This window comes from Hyla sarda, chromosome 8 (genome assembly GCF_029499605.1).
Source record: "Hyla sarda isolate aHylSar1 chromosome 8, aHylSar1.hap1, whole genome shotgun sequence".
Classification (NCBI taxonomy): domain Eukaryota; kingdom Metazoa; phylum Chordata; class Amphibia; order Anura; family Hylidae; genus Hyla; species Hyla sarda.
This window is the reverse complement of record NC_079196.1, coordinates 220,379,452-220,397,768: the sequence shown is the minus strand read 5'-3', so window position 1 is coordinate 220,397,768 and position 18,317 is coordinate 220,379,452. Positions and strand designations below refer to the sequence as shown.

At 42.9% G+C, this 18,317-nt stretch overlaps 1 protein-coding gene across 8 annotated transcripts in view; it reads right to left on the bottom strand.

Moving 5' to 3' along the window:
* Positions 1 to 18,317, bottom strand: part of SEPTIN12 (septin 12) — a 220,580-nt gene that overhangs the window by 22,653 nt on the left and 179,610 nt on the right. For 6 of the 8 annotated variants that reach the window (XM_056533384.1, XM_056533385.1, XM_056533386.1 and 3 more), the window contains one exon: positions 10,595 to 10,789. In XM_056533384.1, coding sequence (XP_056389359.1) covers positions 10,595 to 10,789 — 195 coding nt within the window. Of the gene's footprint in view, positions 1 to 10,594; positions 10,790 to 12,608; positions 12,759 to 12,902; positions 13,230 to 18,317 lie in introns of those variants that run through there. The other 2 variants (XM_056533388.1, XM_056533389.1) reach the window with 2 other exon arrangements.

Genomic DNA, 18,317 nt, shown 5'->3' with positions numbered 1-18,317 from the left:
TAATACCACCATATAGTACCTAGATAATGCAGTCACAGCCCACATAATACCACCATATAGTACCTAGATAATGCAGTCACAGCCCACATAATACCACCATATAGTGCCTAGATAATGCAGTCACAGCCCACATAATACCACCATATAGTACCTAGATAATGCCATCACAGCCCACATAATACCACCATATAGTGCCTAGATAATGCAGTCACAGCCCATATAATACCACCATATAGTACCTAGATAATGCAGTCACAGCCCACATAATACCACCATATAGTACCTAGATAATGCAGTCACAGCCCACATAATACCACCATATAGTACCTAGATAATACCATCACAGCCCACATAATACCACCATATAGTACCTAGATAATACCATCACAGCCCATATAATACCACCATATAGTACCTAGATAATGCAGTCACAGCCCATATAATACCACCATATAGTACCTAGATAATGCAGTCACAGACCACATAATACCACCATATAGTACCTAGATAATGCAGTCACAGCCATAATACCACCATATAGTACCTAGATAATGCCGTCACAGCCCACATAATACCACCATATAGTACCTAGATAATGCCATCACAGCCCACATAATACCACCATATAGTACCTAGATAATGCAGTCACAGCCCACATAATACCACCATATAGTACCTAGATAATGCAGTCACAGCCCACATAATACCACCATATAGTACCTAGATAATGCAGTCACAGCCCACATAATACCACCATATAGTACCTAGATAATGCAGTCACAGCCCACATAATACCACCATATAGTACCTAGATAATGCCATCACAACCCACATAATACCACCATATAGTACCTAGATAATGCAGTCACAGCCCACATAATACGACCATATAGTACCTAGATAATGCCATCACAGCCCACATAATACCACCATATAGTACCTCGATAATGCCATCACAGCCCACATAATACCACCATATAGTACCTAGATAATGCCATCACAGCCCACATAATACCACCATATAGTACCTCGATAATGCCATCACAGCCCACATAATACCACCATATAGTACCTAGATAATGCCATCACAGCCCACATAATACCACCATATAGTGCCTAGATAATGCAGTCACAGCCCACATAATACCACCATATAGTACCTAGATAATGCAGTCACAGCCCACATAATACCACCATATAGTACCTAGATAATGCAGTCACAGCCCATATAATACCATCATATAGTACCTAGATAATGCCATCACAGCCCACATAATACCACCATATAGTACCTCGATAATGCCATCATAGCCCACATAATACCACCATATAGTACCTAGATAATGCAGTCACAGGCCACATAATACCACCATATAGTACCTAGATAATGCCATCACAGCCCACATAATACCACCATATAGTACCTAGATAATGCAGTCACAGCCATAATACCACCATATAGTACCTAGATAATGCCGTCACAGCCCACATAATACCACCATATAGTACCTAGATAATGCCATCACAGCCCACATAATACCACCATATAGTACCTAGATAATGCCATCACAGCCCACATAATACCACCCTATAGTACCTAGATAATGCAGTCACAGCCCTCATAATACCACCATATAGTACCTAGATAATGCCATCACAGCCCTCATAATACCACCATATAGTACCTAGATAATGCAGTCACAGCCCACATAATACCACCATATAGTACCTAGATAATACCATCACAGCCCACATAATACCACAATATAGTACCTAGATAATGCAGCCACAGCCCACATAATACCACCATATAGTACCTCGATAATGCAGTCACAGCCCACATAATACCACCATATAGTACCTAGATAATGCCATCATAGCCCACATAATACCACCATATAGTACCTAGATAATGCCATCACAGCCCACATAATACCACCATATAGTACCTAGATAATGCAGTCACAGCCCACATAATACCACCATATAGTACCTAGATAATGCAGTCACAGCCCACATAATACCACCATATAGTACCTAGATAATGCCATCACAGCCCACATAATACCACCATATAGTACCTCGATAATGCCATCACAGCCCACATAATACCACCATATAGTACCTAGATAATGCAGTCACAGCCATAATACCACCATATAGTACCTAGATAATGCAGTCACAGCCCACATAATACCACCATATAGTACCTAGATAATGCAGTCACAGCCATAATACCACCATATAGTACCTAGATAATGCAGTCACAGCCCATATAATACCACCATATAGTACCTAGATAATGCAGTCACAGCCATAATACCACCATATAGTACCTAGATAATGCAGTCACAGCCCATATAATACCACCATATAGTACCTAGATAATGCAGTCACAGCCATAATACCACCATATAGTACCTAGATAATGCAGTCACAGCCCACATAATACCACCATATAGTACCTAGATAATGCCATCACAGCCCACATAATACCACCATATAGTACCTAGATAATGCAGTCACAGCCCACATAATACCATCATATAGTACCTAGATAATGCCATCACAGCCCACATAATACCACCATATAGTACCTAGATAATGCAGTCACAGCCCACATAATACCATCATATAGTACCTAGATAATGCCATCACAGCCCACATAATACCACCATATAGTACCTAGATAATGCAGTCACAGCCCATATAATACCACCATATAGTACCTAGATAATGCAGTCACAGCCATAATACCACCATATAGTACCTAGATAATGCAGTCACAGCCATAATACCACCATATAGTACCTAGATAATGCAGTCACAGCCCACATAATACCACCATATAGTACCTAGATAATGCAGTCACAGCCCACATAATACCACCATATAGTACCTAGATAATGCCATCACAGCCCACATAATACCACCATATAGTACCTAGATAATGCAGTCACAGCCCACATAATACCATCATATAGTACCTAGATAATGCAGTCACAGCCCATATAATACCACCATATAGTACCTAGATAATGCCCTCACGGCCCATATAATACCACCATATAGTACCTAGATAATGCCCTCACGGCTCACATAATACCACCATATAGTACCTAGATAATGCCCTCACGGCCCATATAATACCACCATATAGTACCTAGATAATGCCATCACAGCCATAATACCACCATATAGTACCTAGATAATGCCATCACAGCCCACATAATACCACCATATAGTACCTAGATAATGCAGTCACAGCCCACATAATACCACCATATAGTACCTAGATAATGCCATCACAGCCATAATACCACCATATAGTACCTAGATAATGCAGTCAGAGCCCACATAATACCACCATATAGTACCTAGATAACGCTGTCATACACGGCCCACATAATACAACCATATAGTACCTAGATAATGCCATCACAGCCCACATAATACCACCATATAGTACCTAGATAATGCTGTCATATACAGCCCTCATAATACCATCATATAGTACCTAGTTAATGCAGTCACAGCCCATATAATACCACCATATAGTACCTAGATAATGCAGTCACAGACCACATAATACCACCATATAGTGCCTAGATAATGCAGTCACAGCCCACATAATACCACCATATAGTACCTAGATAATGCAGTCACAGCCCATATAATACCACCATATAGTACCTAGATAATGCAGTCACAGCCCACATAATACCACCATATAGTACCTAGATAATACCATCACAGCCCACATAATACCACCATATAGTACCTAGATAATGCCATCACAGCCATAATACCACCATATAGTACCTAGATAATGCTGTCATATACAGCCCTCATAATACCATCATATAGTACCTAGTTAATGCAGTCACAGCCCACATAATACCACCATATAGTACCTAGATAATGCAGTCACAGCCCATATAATACCACCATATAGTACCTAGATAATGCCATCACAGCCCTCATAATACCACCATATAGTACCTAGATAATGCCATCACAGCCCACATAATACCACCATATAGTACCTAGATAATGCCATCACAGCCATAATACCACCATATAGTACCTAGATAATGCAGTCACAGCCCACATAATACCACCATATAGTACCTAGATAATGCTGTCATACACAGCCCACATAATACCACCATATAGTACCTAGATAATGCAGTCACAGCCCATACAATACCACCATATAGTACCTAGATAATGCAGTCACAGCCCATATAATACCACCATATAGTACCTAGATAATGCCATCACAGCCCTCATAATACCACCATATAGTACCTAGATAATGCCATCACAGCCCATATAATACCACCATATAGTACCTAGATAATGCAGTCACAGCCCATATAAGACCACCATATAGTACCTAGATAATGCAGTCACAGCCCATATAATACCACCATATAGTACCTAGATAATGCCATCACAGCCCTCATAATACCACCATATAGTACCTAGATAATGCAGTCACAGCCCATATAATACCACCATATAGTACCTAGATAATGCCATCACAGCCCATATAATACCACCATATAGTACCTAGATAGTGCAGTCACAGCCCACATAATACCACCATATAGTACCTAGATAGTGCAGTCACAGCCCACATAATACCACCATATAGTGCCTAGATAATGCAGTCACAGCCATAATACCACCATATAGTACCTAGATAATGCAGTCACAGACCACATAATACCACCATATAGTACCTAGATAATGCAGTCACAGCCCACATAATACCACCATATAGTACCTAGATAATGCAGTCACAGCCCACATAATACCACCATATAGTACCTAGATAATGCTGTCACAGCCCACATAATACCACCATATAGTACCTAGATAATGCCATCACAGCCCACATAATACCACCATATAGTACCTAGATAATGCAGTCACAGCCCACATAATACCACCATATAGTACCTAGATAATGCCATCACAGCCCACATAATACCACCATATAGTACCTAGATAATGCAGTCACAGCCCACATAATACCACCATATAGTACCTAGATAATGCCATCACAGCCCACATAATACCACCATATAGTACCTAGATAATGCAGTCACAGCCCACATAATACCACCATATAGTACCTAGATAATGCCATCACAGCCCACATAATACCACCATATAGTACCTAGATAATGCAGTCACAGCCCACATAATACAACCATATAGTACCTAGATAATGCAGTCACAGCACATATAATACCACCATATAGTACCTAGATAATGCAGCCACAGCCCACATAATACCACCATATAGTACCTAGATAATGCAGTCACAGCCCATATAATACCACCATATAGTACCTAGATAATGCCATCACAGCCCACATAATACCACCATATAGTACCTAGATAATGCAGTCACAGCCATAATACCACCATATAGTACCTAGATAATGCCATCACAGCCCACATAATACCACCATATAGTACCTAGATAATGCAGTCACGGCCCACATAATACCACCATATAGTACCTAGATAATGCAGTCACAGCCCACATAATACCACCATATAGTACCTAGATAATGCAGTCACAGCCCACATAATACCACCATATAGTACCTAGATAATGCCATCACAGCCCAAATAATACAACCATAAAGTACCTAGATAATGCAGTCACAGCCCATATAATACCACCATATAGTACCTAGATAATGCCATCACAGCCCACATAATACCACCATATAGTACCTAGATAATGCCATCACAGCCCACATAATACCACCATATAGTACCTAGATAATGCCATCACAGCCCACATAATACCACCATATAGTACCTAGATAATGCCGTCACAGCCCACATAATACCACCATATAGTACCTAGATAATGCAGTCACAGCCATAATACCACCATATAGTACCTAGATAATGCTGTCACAGCCCACATAATACCACCATATAGTACCTAGATAATGCAGTCACAGCCCACATAATACCACCATATAGTACCTAGATAATGCCATCACAGCCCACATAATACCACCATATAGTACCTCGATAATGCCATCACAACCCACATAATACCACCATATAGTACCTAGATAATGCAGTCACAGCCCACATAATACCACCATATAGTACCTAGATAATGCCATCACAGCCCACATAATACCACCATATAGTACCTAGATAATGCCATCACAACCCACATAATACCACCATATAGTACCTAGATAATGCCATCACAGCCCACATAATACCACCATATAGTGACAAGCTAATGCTGCCATATTCATCCAACATTATACCACCATATAGTACATAGATAATATGCAGTAACAAAAAAAAACAGACATAAACCCCACATAATACTGCAAAATAAAACCTGTGATACACTGGGTGGCTTTCTCATCCTCTGGGGCCCTGGGCATGATGGCGGTATATTGGGTATATATATATATATATATATATATATATATATATATATATATATATGCTCTCACTTTTCTCCGCTAGCTCTATGAGACTTGTTGTTTCTCTAGACTGTACAGACTGGTGGGGAATAGCAGCACTATGTGGTGAGCGGCAGTATGTTGTGTAGGCGGGGGAGCTGGCGGTATAATGGTGCTGGGTATAATGATGACTAGGAGGAAAGTAGTTCACACTCTGTTATTGGGTCATGATGTCATCCTAGACTTATTAAGGTCACACTATATAGTGCAGGATGATGATGTCATTATGAGATCAGTGAGGTCACACTATATGTTGTATGATGATGTCATTATGAGATCAGTGAGGTCACACTATAAGTTGTATGATGATGTCATGAGATCAGTGAGGTCACACTATATGTTGGATGATGTCATGAGATCAGTGAGGTCACACTATATGTTGGATGATGTCATGAGATCAGTGAGATCACACTATATGTTGGATGATGTCATGAGATCAGTGAGGTCACACTATATGTTGTATGATGATGTCATGAGATCAGTGAGGTCACACTATATGTTGGATGATGTCATGAGATCAATGAGGTCACACTATATGTTGTATGATGATGTCATGAGATCAATGAGGTCACACTATATGTTGTATGATGATGTCATGAGATCAATGAGGTCACACTATATGTTGTATGATGTCATGAGATCAATGAGGTCACACTATATGTTGTATGATGTCATGAGATCAATGAGGTCACACTATATGTTGTATGATGTCATGAGATCAGTGAGGTCACACTATATGTTGTATGATGATGTCATGAGATCAATGAGGTCACACTATATGTTGTATGATGTCATGAGATCAATGAGGTCACACTATATGTTGTATGATGTCATGAGATCAATGAGGTCACACTATATGTTGTATGATGTCATGAGATCAATGAGGTCACACTATATGTTGTATGATGATGTCATGAGATCAATGAGGTCACACTATATGTTGTATGATGATGTCATGAGATCAATGAGGTCACACTATATGTTGTATGATGATGTCATGAGATCAGTGAGGTCACGCTATATGTTGTATGATGATGTCATGAAATCAGTGAGGTCACACTACATATTGTATGATGATGTCATGAGATCAGTGAGGTCACACTATATGTTTTATGATGATGTCATCATGAGATCAGTGAGGTCACACTATATGTTTTATGATGATGTCATGAGATTAATGAGGTCACACTATATGTTGGATGATGTCATGAGATCAATGAGGTCACACTATATGTTGGATGATGTCATGAGATCAGTGAGGTCACACTATATGTTGTATGATGATGTCATGAGATCAGTGAGGTCACACTATATGTTGGATGATGTCATGAGATCAGTGAGGTCACACTATATGTTGTATGATGATGTCATGAGATCAGTGAGGTCACACTATATGTTGGATGATGTCATGAGATCAGTGAGGTCACACTATATGTTGTATGATGATGTCATGAGATCAGTGAGGTCACACTATATGTTTTATGATGATGTCATCATGAGATCAGTGAGGTCACACTATATGTTGTATGATGATGTCATGAGATCAGTGAGGTCACACTATATGTTGGATGATGTCATGAGATCAATGAGGTCACACTATATGTTGTATGATGATGTCATGAAATCAGTAAGGTCACACTATATATTGTATGATGATGTCATGAGATCAGTGAGGTCACACTATATGTTGGATGATGTCATGAGATCAGTGAGGTCACACTATATGTTGTATGATGATGTCATGAGATCAGTGAGGTCACACTATATGTTTTATGATGATGTCATCATGAGATCAGTGAGGTCACACTATATGTTGTATGATGATGTCATGAGATCAGTGAGGTCACACTATATGTTGGATGATGTCATGAGATCAATGAGGTCACACTATATGTTGTATGATGATGTCATGAAATCAGTGAGGTCACACTATATGTTGTATGATGATGTCATGAAATCAGTGAGGTCACACTATATATTGTATGATGATGTCATGAGATCAGTGAGGTCACACTATATGTTGGATGATGTCATGAGATCAGTGAGGTCACACTATATGTTGTATGATGATGTCATGAGATCAGTGAGGTCACACTATATGTTTTATGATGATGTCATCATGAGATCAGTGAGGTCACACTATATGTTGTATGATGATGTCATGAGATCAGTGAGGTCACACTATATGTTGGATGATGTCATGAGATCAATGAGGTCACACTATATGTTGTATGATGATGTCATGAAATCAGTAAGGTCACACTATATGTTTTATGATGATGTCATCATGAGATCAGTGAGGTCACACTATATGTTGTATGATGATGTCATGAGATCAGTGAGGTCACACTATATGTTTTATGATGATGTCATCATGAGATCAGTGAGGTCACACTATATGTTGGATTATGTCATCATGAGATCAGTGAGGTCACACTATATGTTGTATGATGATGTCATCATGAGATCAATGAGGTCACACTATATGTTGTATGATGATGTCATGAGATCACACTATATGTTGTATGATGATGTCATCATGAGATCAATGAGGTCACACTATGTGTTGGATGATGATGTCATGAGATCAACGAGGCCACACTATATGTTGTATGATGATGTCATCATGAGGTCAATGAGGTCACACTATGTGTTGGATGATGATGATGTCATCATGAGGTCAATGAGGTCACACGGTCCATATGGCAGGTCAGTGAATGGATGGTCATGTCGTAATGGAAGCAATGAGGTCACACACTCTATGTAGCAGGTCAGTCTGCTATTTAATGGTGATGTCATAATGAAAGCGATGAGGTCACACAATCTAGCACATCAGTTGGCGAATGGCTGATGATCTGATCACATGAACTATGAGGTCACACAGTCTATGTAGCAGGAACTAACACAAGTTAGGTAACAGGTCAGTCTGCCATTGGGCAGTGATGTCATCATGAGAGCAATAAGGTCCCACAGTCTATGAAGCAGGCCAGCATATGATTACATAATGATGTCACAATGAACACAATGAGGTCACACAGTCTGTATAGCAGTGGATGGTGATGTCATCATGAGAGTAATGAGGTCACACAGTCTATGTCAGTGTTTTTTTCCAAACATTGTGCTTCCAGCTGTTGCAAAACTACAACTCCCAGCATGCCTGGACAGCCAAGTTGCAGTTTTGCAACAGCTGGAGGCACACCATTTGGAAAACACTGGTCTATGCAGCAGGCCAGCATATGATTACATTATTATGTCATACACAGCACAGTGACATCACTCAGTCTATATAGATGATTACACAGTGATGATGTCATAGTGATCTCAGTGACATCACAGAGTCTATAATGCAGCCCAGCATATGATGGGATGGTGATGTCATCATGAGAGCAATGAGGTCACACAGTTTCTGCAGCTACTGCGTCATAGAAAACTACTCACATATAGCTAAAAATTCTGTATCAATATAATCAACAATTACTATAATTAAAAGACAATATACCAGGAATAACCCTGAGTATGATAAATCTCCTCATACACTTCCCCATACTGTGTCAACCGAACACAATGAGGTCACACAGTCTGTATAGCAAACAGGTCAATCAGTGGATGGTGATGTCATAACGAGCTCAGTGACATCACACAGTCTGTATAGATCACTACACAGTGATGTAATAACGAGCACAGTGACATCACACAGTCTGTATAGATGATTACACAGTGATGTCATAGTGAGCTCAGTGACATCACACAGTCTATATAGATGATTACACAGTGATGTCATAGTGAGCTCAGTGACATCACACAGTCTATATAGATGATTACACAGTGATGTCATAGTGAGCTCAGTGACATCACACAGTCTATATAGATGATTACACAGTGATGATGTCATACTGAGCACAGTGACATCACACAGTCTGTATAGCAGGTTAGTCTAGCAGTGGATGGTGATGTCATCTTGTCTGACTGTCCGCTATCACCCTACAGCTGTGCACATGTCCCCTCATTGTTCCCCAATATTAGGGCCGTGTCCCCTTCAGTGCCCTCCTGAGCGCACACTCCTCTCCACTCACCCACCACTATGATGTTAAACTCGAAGCCGTATTTCATGGCCTTGCGTTTCATCTGGTCCAGCACGGAGTCGATGCCCACATAGCCGAAGGGCTCCCGGCCCAGATCCTCGCACATCTTGGCGTCCTCCGCTGCTCGCACCAGGCGGGGCTCCTCCATCCTGCCGCTGCTCACACGCTCCGGCCCGGGGCTGAGATCTGAGAGGAAAGAGGAAGATGCTGTGAGGAGAGAAGCATCAGCGGGAAAAGGAGAAACGCCGAGGAACGTCTTGGTGAGGTTTAACCCTTCACCGACTGCACCCCAGAGCGCAGAGGAAAATCGCAATCAAAGAAACGCAGGCTCTTTCCATCAGTGCATCGAAACATGAACTGTTAACCCATTCAGTACCATGGACACCAGTTCAGATTTGGGAAATTTGAAAGTAATTCTATAAATGTTTTAAAAGATTATCTCCAGATTATGGTATTTATTACAGAAGAATGAAGAACAGTCATAGAACAGAATGCATGAGTCTACCCATCATCCACAGCACTGAACATACATTACATTATTATACTCCAGAGCTGCACTCACTATTCTGCTGGTGGGGTCACTGTGTACATACATTACATTACTTATCCTGTACTGATCCTGAGTTATATCCTGTATTATACCCCAGAGCTGTACTCACTATTCTGCTGGTGAGGTCACTGTGTACATACATTACATTACTTATCCTGTACTGATCCTGAGTTATATCCTGTATTATACTCCAGAGCTGTACTCACTATTCTGCTGGTGAGGTCACTGTGTACATACATTACATTACTTATCCTGTACTGATCCTGAGTTATATCCTGTATTATACTCCAGAGCTGCACTCACTATTGTGCTGGTGAGGTCACTGTGTACATACATTACATTACTTATCCTGTACTGATCCTGAGTTATATCCAGTATTATACTCCAGAGCTGTACTCACTATTCTGCTGGTGAGGTCACTGTGTATATACATTACATTACTTATCCTGTACTGATCCTGAGTTATATCCTGTATTATACTCCAGAGCTGTACTCACTATTCTGCTGGTGAGGTCACTGTGTACATACATTACATTACTTATCCTGTACTGATCCTGAGTTATATCCTGTATTATACTCCAGAGCTGTACTCACTATTCTGCTGGTGAGGTCACTGTGTACATACATTACATTACTTATCCTGTACTGATCCTGAGTTATATCCAGTATTATACTCCAGAGCTGTACTCACTATTCTGCTGGTGAGGTCACTGTGTACATACATTACATTACTTATCCTGTACTGATCCTGAGTTATATCCTGTATTATACTCCAGAGCTGTACTCACTATTCTGCTGGTGAGGTCATTGTGTACATACATTACATTACTTATCCTGTACTGATCCTGAGTTATATCCTGTATTATACTCCAGAGCTGTACTCACTATTCTGCTGGTGAGGTCACTGTATACATACATTACATTACTTATTCTGTACTGATCCTGAGTTATATCCTGTATTATACTCCAGAGCTGTACTCACTATTCTGCTGGTGAGGTCACTGTGTACATACATTACATTACTTATTCTGTACTTTATTATTTATTTTCAAACCAAGGTGCCTGCAGCTGTTGCAAAGCTACAATTCCCATCATGCCCGGACAGCCGAAGGCTGTCCGGGCATGCTAGCAGTTGTAGTTTTGCAACAGCTGGAGGCACCTTAGTTGGGAAACACTGGATTTGATGGACTAGAGAAACCCCAAACCATTCATGTTTGGGTTTCTCTAGGTTCTAGATGAGGCATGGAGCCTCATCTAGAACCCAGACCAAACGTCGAAGTTGCGCCATGCAACATTGCAACGAAACTCAATGCACAAACGCCTTCTGTATGACCTCCCCTAAAAACATAACTATGATACAAAGTAACGAAAGAACATTCATATACGGTCACAAAGTTGCCATATAAGCAGAGTGTCTGTCATGCCGGTGCCGGCTCTGTCCCATGATGCCATCACCTTAAACGACCCGATCATGTACCCCCGGTTGACCCGTTTGGCGGACCACTTCCCTTAGACCCTACTCCTTATTGAGAGCACATGGTGGACGGTGTTCGGCAAAAAGCACCAGTGGGTGGACTCTTAAGATGTCGGTCGGTGAGGTAACCAGTTCCCCGTCCGGCGCGTTTCGCCCCACCTTCCATGTATCAGCATGGTCTACACAGCAATGGTGTATAAGATGCCGCGATGAATGTTAACCTCTTCCCCGAATCCCTGCGCCAATGTAACTGGTTCCCCCCCCCCCCCACGTACCTCTCTGCTATTCCTGCCGATCAATAGGTGGGGGGGCGGCCAGTCTCCTCTCCAGCAGCATGAAGACCCCCCTAGAATCTTCCACGGCCGTCTCCCAAAGAATCGGCGAAATCCGGGAAAAATCCAGGATATTGTTTGTTCCCGCAGCGTTCAAGAAGAGGAAGGGGACACGAACGTGGCTGCACCTTATGGCAGGCGATCCGGTCTCTCTGTGTCCCCTCTCTATAGAAGCCCCCCCACCGGGATGAGACAACAAAGACCCTGCGTTATAGGCACACGTGACTTGAATTGCAAATAATAACCCTTTAGGAGCCAATGGGGTTTGGAAGGCTCGGCAGAAGGCGCCCTCCCCCCCCCTTTGCTGTAGACCCCCCGCTCCGTCACTACTTCCCAATTATGGGGGGAGAGAATCAGCTCCAATTATAGTAATGGGGAATGATGGGCTGGGAAGGGCCCAATGCCCGGGGACCCACCGACACCTGCTCTGACATCACAGACCTGCGGATCCTTGTGATGATGTGACATCGTATCCTGCAGCACATCATATAGTGCAGCTTTCTCCAACCAGGGTGCCTCCAGCTGTTGCAAAACTACAACTCCCAGCATGCCCTGACAGCCTTATGGCTCTCTATCTATTGCAAACTGCAACTCCCAGCATGCCCAGAAAGCTTAATTCATTATAGCTGTTGCGCAACTACAACTCCCAGCATGCCCTGACAGCCTTATGGCTCTCCATCTATTGCAAACTACAACTCCCAGCATGCCCTGATATCTGCATTCTCTTTAGCTGTTGGGAAACTACAACTCCCAGCATGTCCTGACAGCCTTATGGCTCTCCATCTATTGCAAACTACAACTCCCAGCATGCCCTGATATCTGCATTCTCTTTAGCTGTTGGGAAACTACAACTCCCAGCATGTCCTGACAGCCTTATGGCTCTCCATCTATTGCAAACTACAACTCCCAGCATGCCCTGATATCTGCATTCTCTCTAGCTGTTGGGAAACTACAACTCCCAGCATGCCCAGACAGCTTAAGTCATTCTAACTGTCGCACAAATAAAACTCCCAGCATGCCCTGACAGACAAATTTCTTTCCAGCTGTTGCAAAACTACAACTCCCAGCATGCCCTGACAGCCGAAGGCTGTCAGGACATGCTGGGAATTGTAGTTTAGCAACAGCTAGAAGGAATTAAGCTGTTGGCATGCTGAGAGTTGTAGTTTTGCAGCAGCTAGAAGTTATATTGAGCTGTCAGAACATGCTGGGAGTTGTAGTTTCCCAACAGCTAGAGAGAATGCAGATATCAGGGCATGCTGGGAGTTGTAGTTTTCCAACATCCAGGGAGAATTCAGGAATTAGGGTATGGTGGGAGTTGTAGTTTTGCAACAGCTAGAAGGAATTAAGCTGTTGGCATGCTGGGAGTTGTAGTTTTGCAGCAGCTAGAAGTTATATTAAACTGTCTGGGCATACTGGGAGTTGTAGTTTTCCAACATCCAGAGAGAATTCAGGTATCAGGGCATGGTGGGAGTTGTAGTTTTCCAACATCCAGAGAGAATTCAGGTATCAGGGCATGGTGGGAGTTGTAGTTTTCCAACATCCAGAGAGAATTCAGGTATCAGGGCATGGTGGGAGTTGTAGTTTTCCAACATCCAGAGAGAATTCAGGTATCAGGGCATGGTGGGAGTTGTAGTTTTGCAACAGCTGGAAGGAAATCCGGTTGTCAGAGCATGCTCAGAGTTGTATTTTTGCAACATCCAGAGTGAATTCAGTTGTCAGGACATGCTGGGAGTTGTAGTTTTGCTGAAGAATCACAGACAAAGAGGAACAAGACAAGTGGTTTTTCCCCTCATGGGAAATTCCCCACCTAGTTCTGCATCTCCATTCTCTACTTGGTGTTTCAGTTTGTAATTGTGTTCAAGAGCTCTGCTTGCTGACAGTGAACGAAAACTTTCTTAAGTTTACATGACCCAGTTCTTCTAGTAGCTGATCCAATCTACTGTGAAGAAAACATAGCGGTACAAATCTGTCTGTTGTCTCATTTGCTACAATGTATCAGTGCAGGTAAAATGTATCACAGAGGACTGTCCAGACCGGAGAGATACAATTGTGACGAATCTCAGCTGTGAGAATGTTGATACATTCCCATCCCAGCAGAGACATATCAGCATCTCATCTCTCTCCCCTTCCCTCTATGTTACAATGTATCAGTGCAGGTACAATGAATCAAGGCTGTTTAGCTCACAGAGCATTGTCTAGGCTGGATATAATTGTCACAAACCCCAACTGTTAGTCAAATGATGGGAAAGTGATACATCCCCTGAAGATGAAGATGCATATCGCAGCACTGTTTTTGTTACAATGTACAAGTGCAGGTCAAACATATCCAGGCTGTTTGGCTTGCAGAACAGTGTTTCCCACCCAAGGTGCCTCCAGCTGTTGAAAATGTACAACTTCCAGCTCTCAGGACATGCTGGGAGTTGTAGTTTTGCAACAGCTGGAGAGAAATTTGTCTGTCAGGGCATGCTGGGAGTTGTAGTTGTGCAACCCCTAGAAGTAATTATGCTTTCTGGGCATGCTGGGAGTTGTAGTTTTGCAACAGCTGGAGAGAAATTTGGCTGTCAGGGCATGCTGGGAGTTGTAGTTGTGCAACCCCTAGAAGTAATTATGCTTTCTGGGCATGCTGGGAGTTGTAGTTTTGCAACAGATAGAAATTCAGCTCTCAGGACATGCTGGGAGTTGTAGTTTTGCAACAGCTGGAGAGAAATTTGTCTGTCAGGGCATGCTGGGAGTTGTAGTTGTGCAACCCCTAGAAGTAATTATGCTTTCTGGGCATGCTGGGAGTTGTAGTTTTGCAACAGATAGAAATTCAGCTCTCAGGACATGCTGGGAGTTGTAGTTTTGCAACAGCTGGAGAGAAATTTGGCTGTCAGGGCATGCTGTGAGTTGTAGTTGTGCAACCCCTAGAAGTAATTATGCTTTTTGGGCATGCTGGGAGTTGTAGTTTTGCAACAGAGAGAAATTCAGCTCTCAGGACATGCTGGGAGTTGTAGTTTTGCAACAGCTGGAGAGAAATTTGGCTGTCAGGGCATGCTGGGAATTGTAGTTGTGTAACACCTAGAAGGAATTATGCTGTCTGGGCATGCTGGGAGTTGTAGTTTTGCAACAGATAGAGAGAAATTCAGCTCTCAGGGCATGCTGGGAGTTGTAGTCTTGCAACAGCTGGAGAGAAATTTGGCTGTTAGGGGATGCTGGGAGTTGTAGTTGTGCAACAGATAGAGAGACATTCAGCTCTCAGGACATGCTGGGAGTTGTAGTCTTGCAACAGCTGGAGAGAAATTTGGCTGTCAGGGGATGCTGGGAGTTGTAGTTCTGCAACACCTAGAAGGAATTATGCTGTCCGGGCATGCTGGGAGTTGTAGTTTTGCAACAGAGAGAAATTCAGCTCTCAGGACATGCTGGGAGTTGTAGTCTTGCAACAGCTGGAGCGAAATTTGACTGTCAGGGGATGCTGGGAGTTGTAGTTGTTCAACACCTAGAAGGAATTATGCTGTCTGGGCATGCTGGGAGTTGTAGTTTTGCAACAGCTGGAGACACCCTGGTTGGAAAACACTGTTATAGAGGATTGTCCTATACAGCAGCAACACAAATCTCTCTCCTGTACTGTTTGTTTCAATGTATCAGCGCAGGTAAAACGTATCCAAGCTTCCATTATTGTCCAAGGCGGCATTCACACCACGTTTTTACAATACGGTTCCCGTATACGGATTTAGTGTAAAAACCGTATGGAACCGCATTGCAAACCGTATGTATAGACCTGTCATTGAAAACCGTCGGCCAAACGTAGCATCCGGTTGTTTACGTTTTGCATCAATTACGGTTTAACCGTAAACGCTTTTTTTTTTTTTTTTTTTTAATGGTGGCCTATGGGAACCAGGCAGAACCGTATGTGCGTACGGTTCCATCCGGTTTGCACCATCCGGTTTTTGACTTTGCACAGTTTTTTTTCTTGGAATTTCAATCAAACAAGTGAAACTTTATTAATAATGGAGTGAAAAGTTAAAAATGTATACGTTTATTTTGCAACCGGACATCATTTTTCAAACCGTATACGGGTTAAAATTTGTACGCACGTTTTGATACAGTTTAGGCTGCGGTTCACACCACGTTTTGTTAACTACGGTTCCCGTATACGGCTGGGAGGAGGGGGGCGGGGCTTAATCGCGGCGCCCGCACTCAGCCGTATAGGGGAACCATATTTAATGCATGTCTATGAGCCGGTCGGCTTCGTTTTCGGCCGTATGCGGTTTCCCGACCGCAGGCAAGATCGTGGTGTGAATGCCGCCTAAGCTGGATATAATAGTAGTAAACCCTGCTCCGTGCATACAGCAGAACATCCCCCACTCTACACAGTAGATTGAGGGTTGTAGTGGCGCAGGTTGGTCACCCCTATGGCAGTGGCGATGGCGGCCATATTGATTAGCACCCAGTTTTACCAGGTACAGTTTTATAGAAGTATTGCTGAGCAGTGACTGGGAGGTAAGTAAGTGAACCCCTCCTGCCGTGTCCACTTACCTACCGGCCCTTGCAAATGCCACGTGTGAAGGAGCGCAGAATGGACTTTGAGTCCTTCTTATGTCACATGACAGCCATCACCTATATCAGTGTTTTTCAACCAGCCTGCCTCCAGCTGTTGCACAACTACAACTCCCAGCATGCCCAGACAGCCGTTGGCTGTCCGGGCATGCTGGGAGTTGTAGTTGTGCAACAGCTGGAGGCACGCTGGTTGGGAAACACTGACCTATATGAGGTCACCCGGGATCATTACGGTTCATCACTCCACGACTGTCCGGGAATGCTGGGAGTTGTAGTTGTGCAACAGCTGGAGGCACGCTGCTTGGGAAACACTGACCTATAAGAGGTCACCCGGGATCATTACGGTTAATGACTCCACGACTGTCCGGGCATGCTGGGAGTTGTAGTTGTGCAACAGTTGGAGGCACGCTGGTTGGGAAACAGTGACCTATATGACGTCACCCGGGATCATTACAGTTCATGACTCCACGACTGTCCGGGAATGCTGGGAATTGTAGTTGTGCGACAGCTGGAGGCACACTGGTTGGGAAACACTGCCCTATATGAGGTCACCCGGGATCATTACGGTTCATCATTCCACGACTGTCCGGGAATGCTGGGAGTTGTAGTTGTGCAACAGCTGGAGGCACACTGGTTTGCAAACACTGACCTATATGAGGTCACCCGGGATCATTACGGTTAATGACTCCACGACTGTCTGGGAATGCTGGGAATTGTAGTTGTGCAACAGCTGGAGGCACACTGGTTGGGGAACAGTGACCTATATGACGTCACCCGGGATCATTACAGTTCATGACTCCACGACTGTCTGGGAATGCTGGG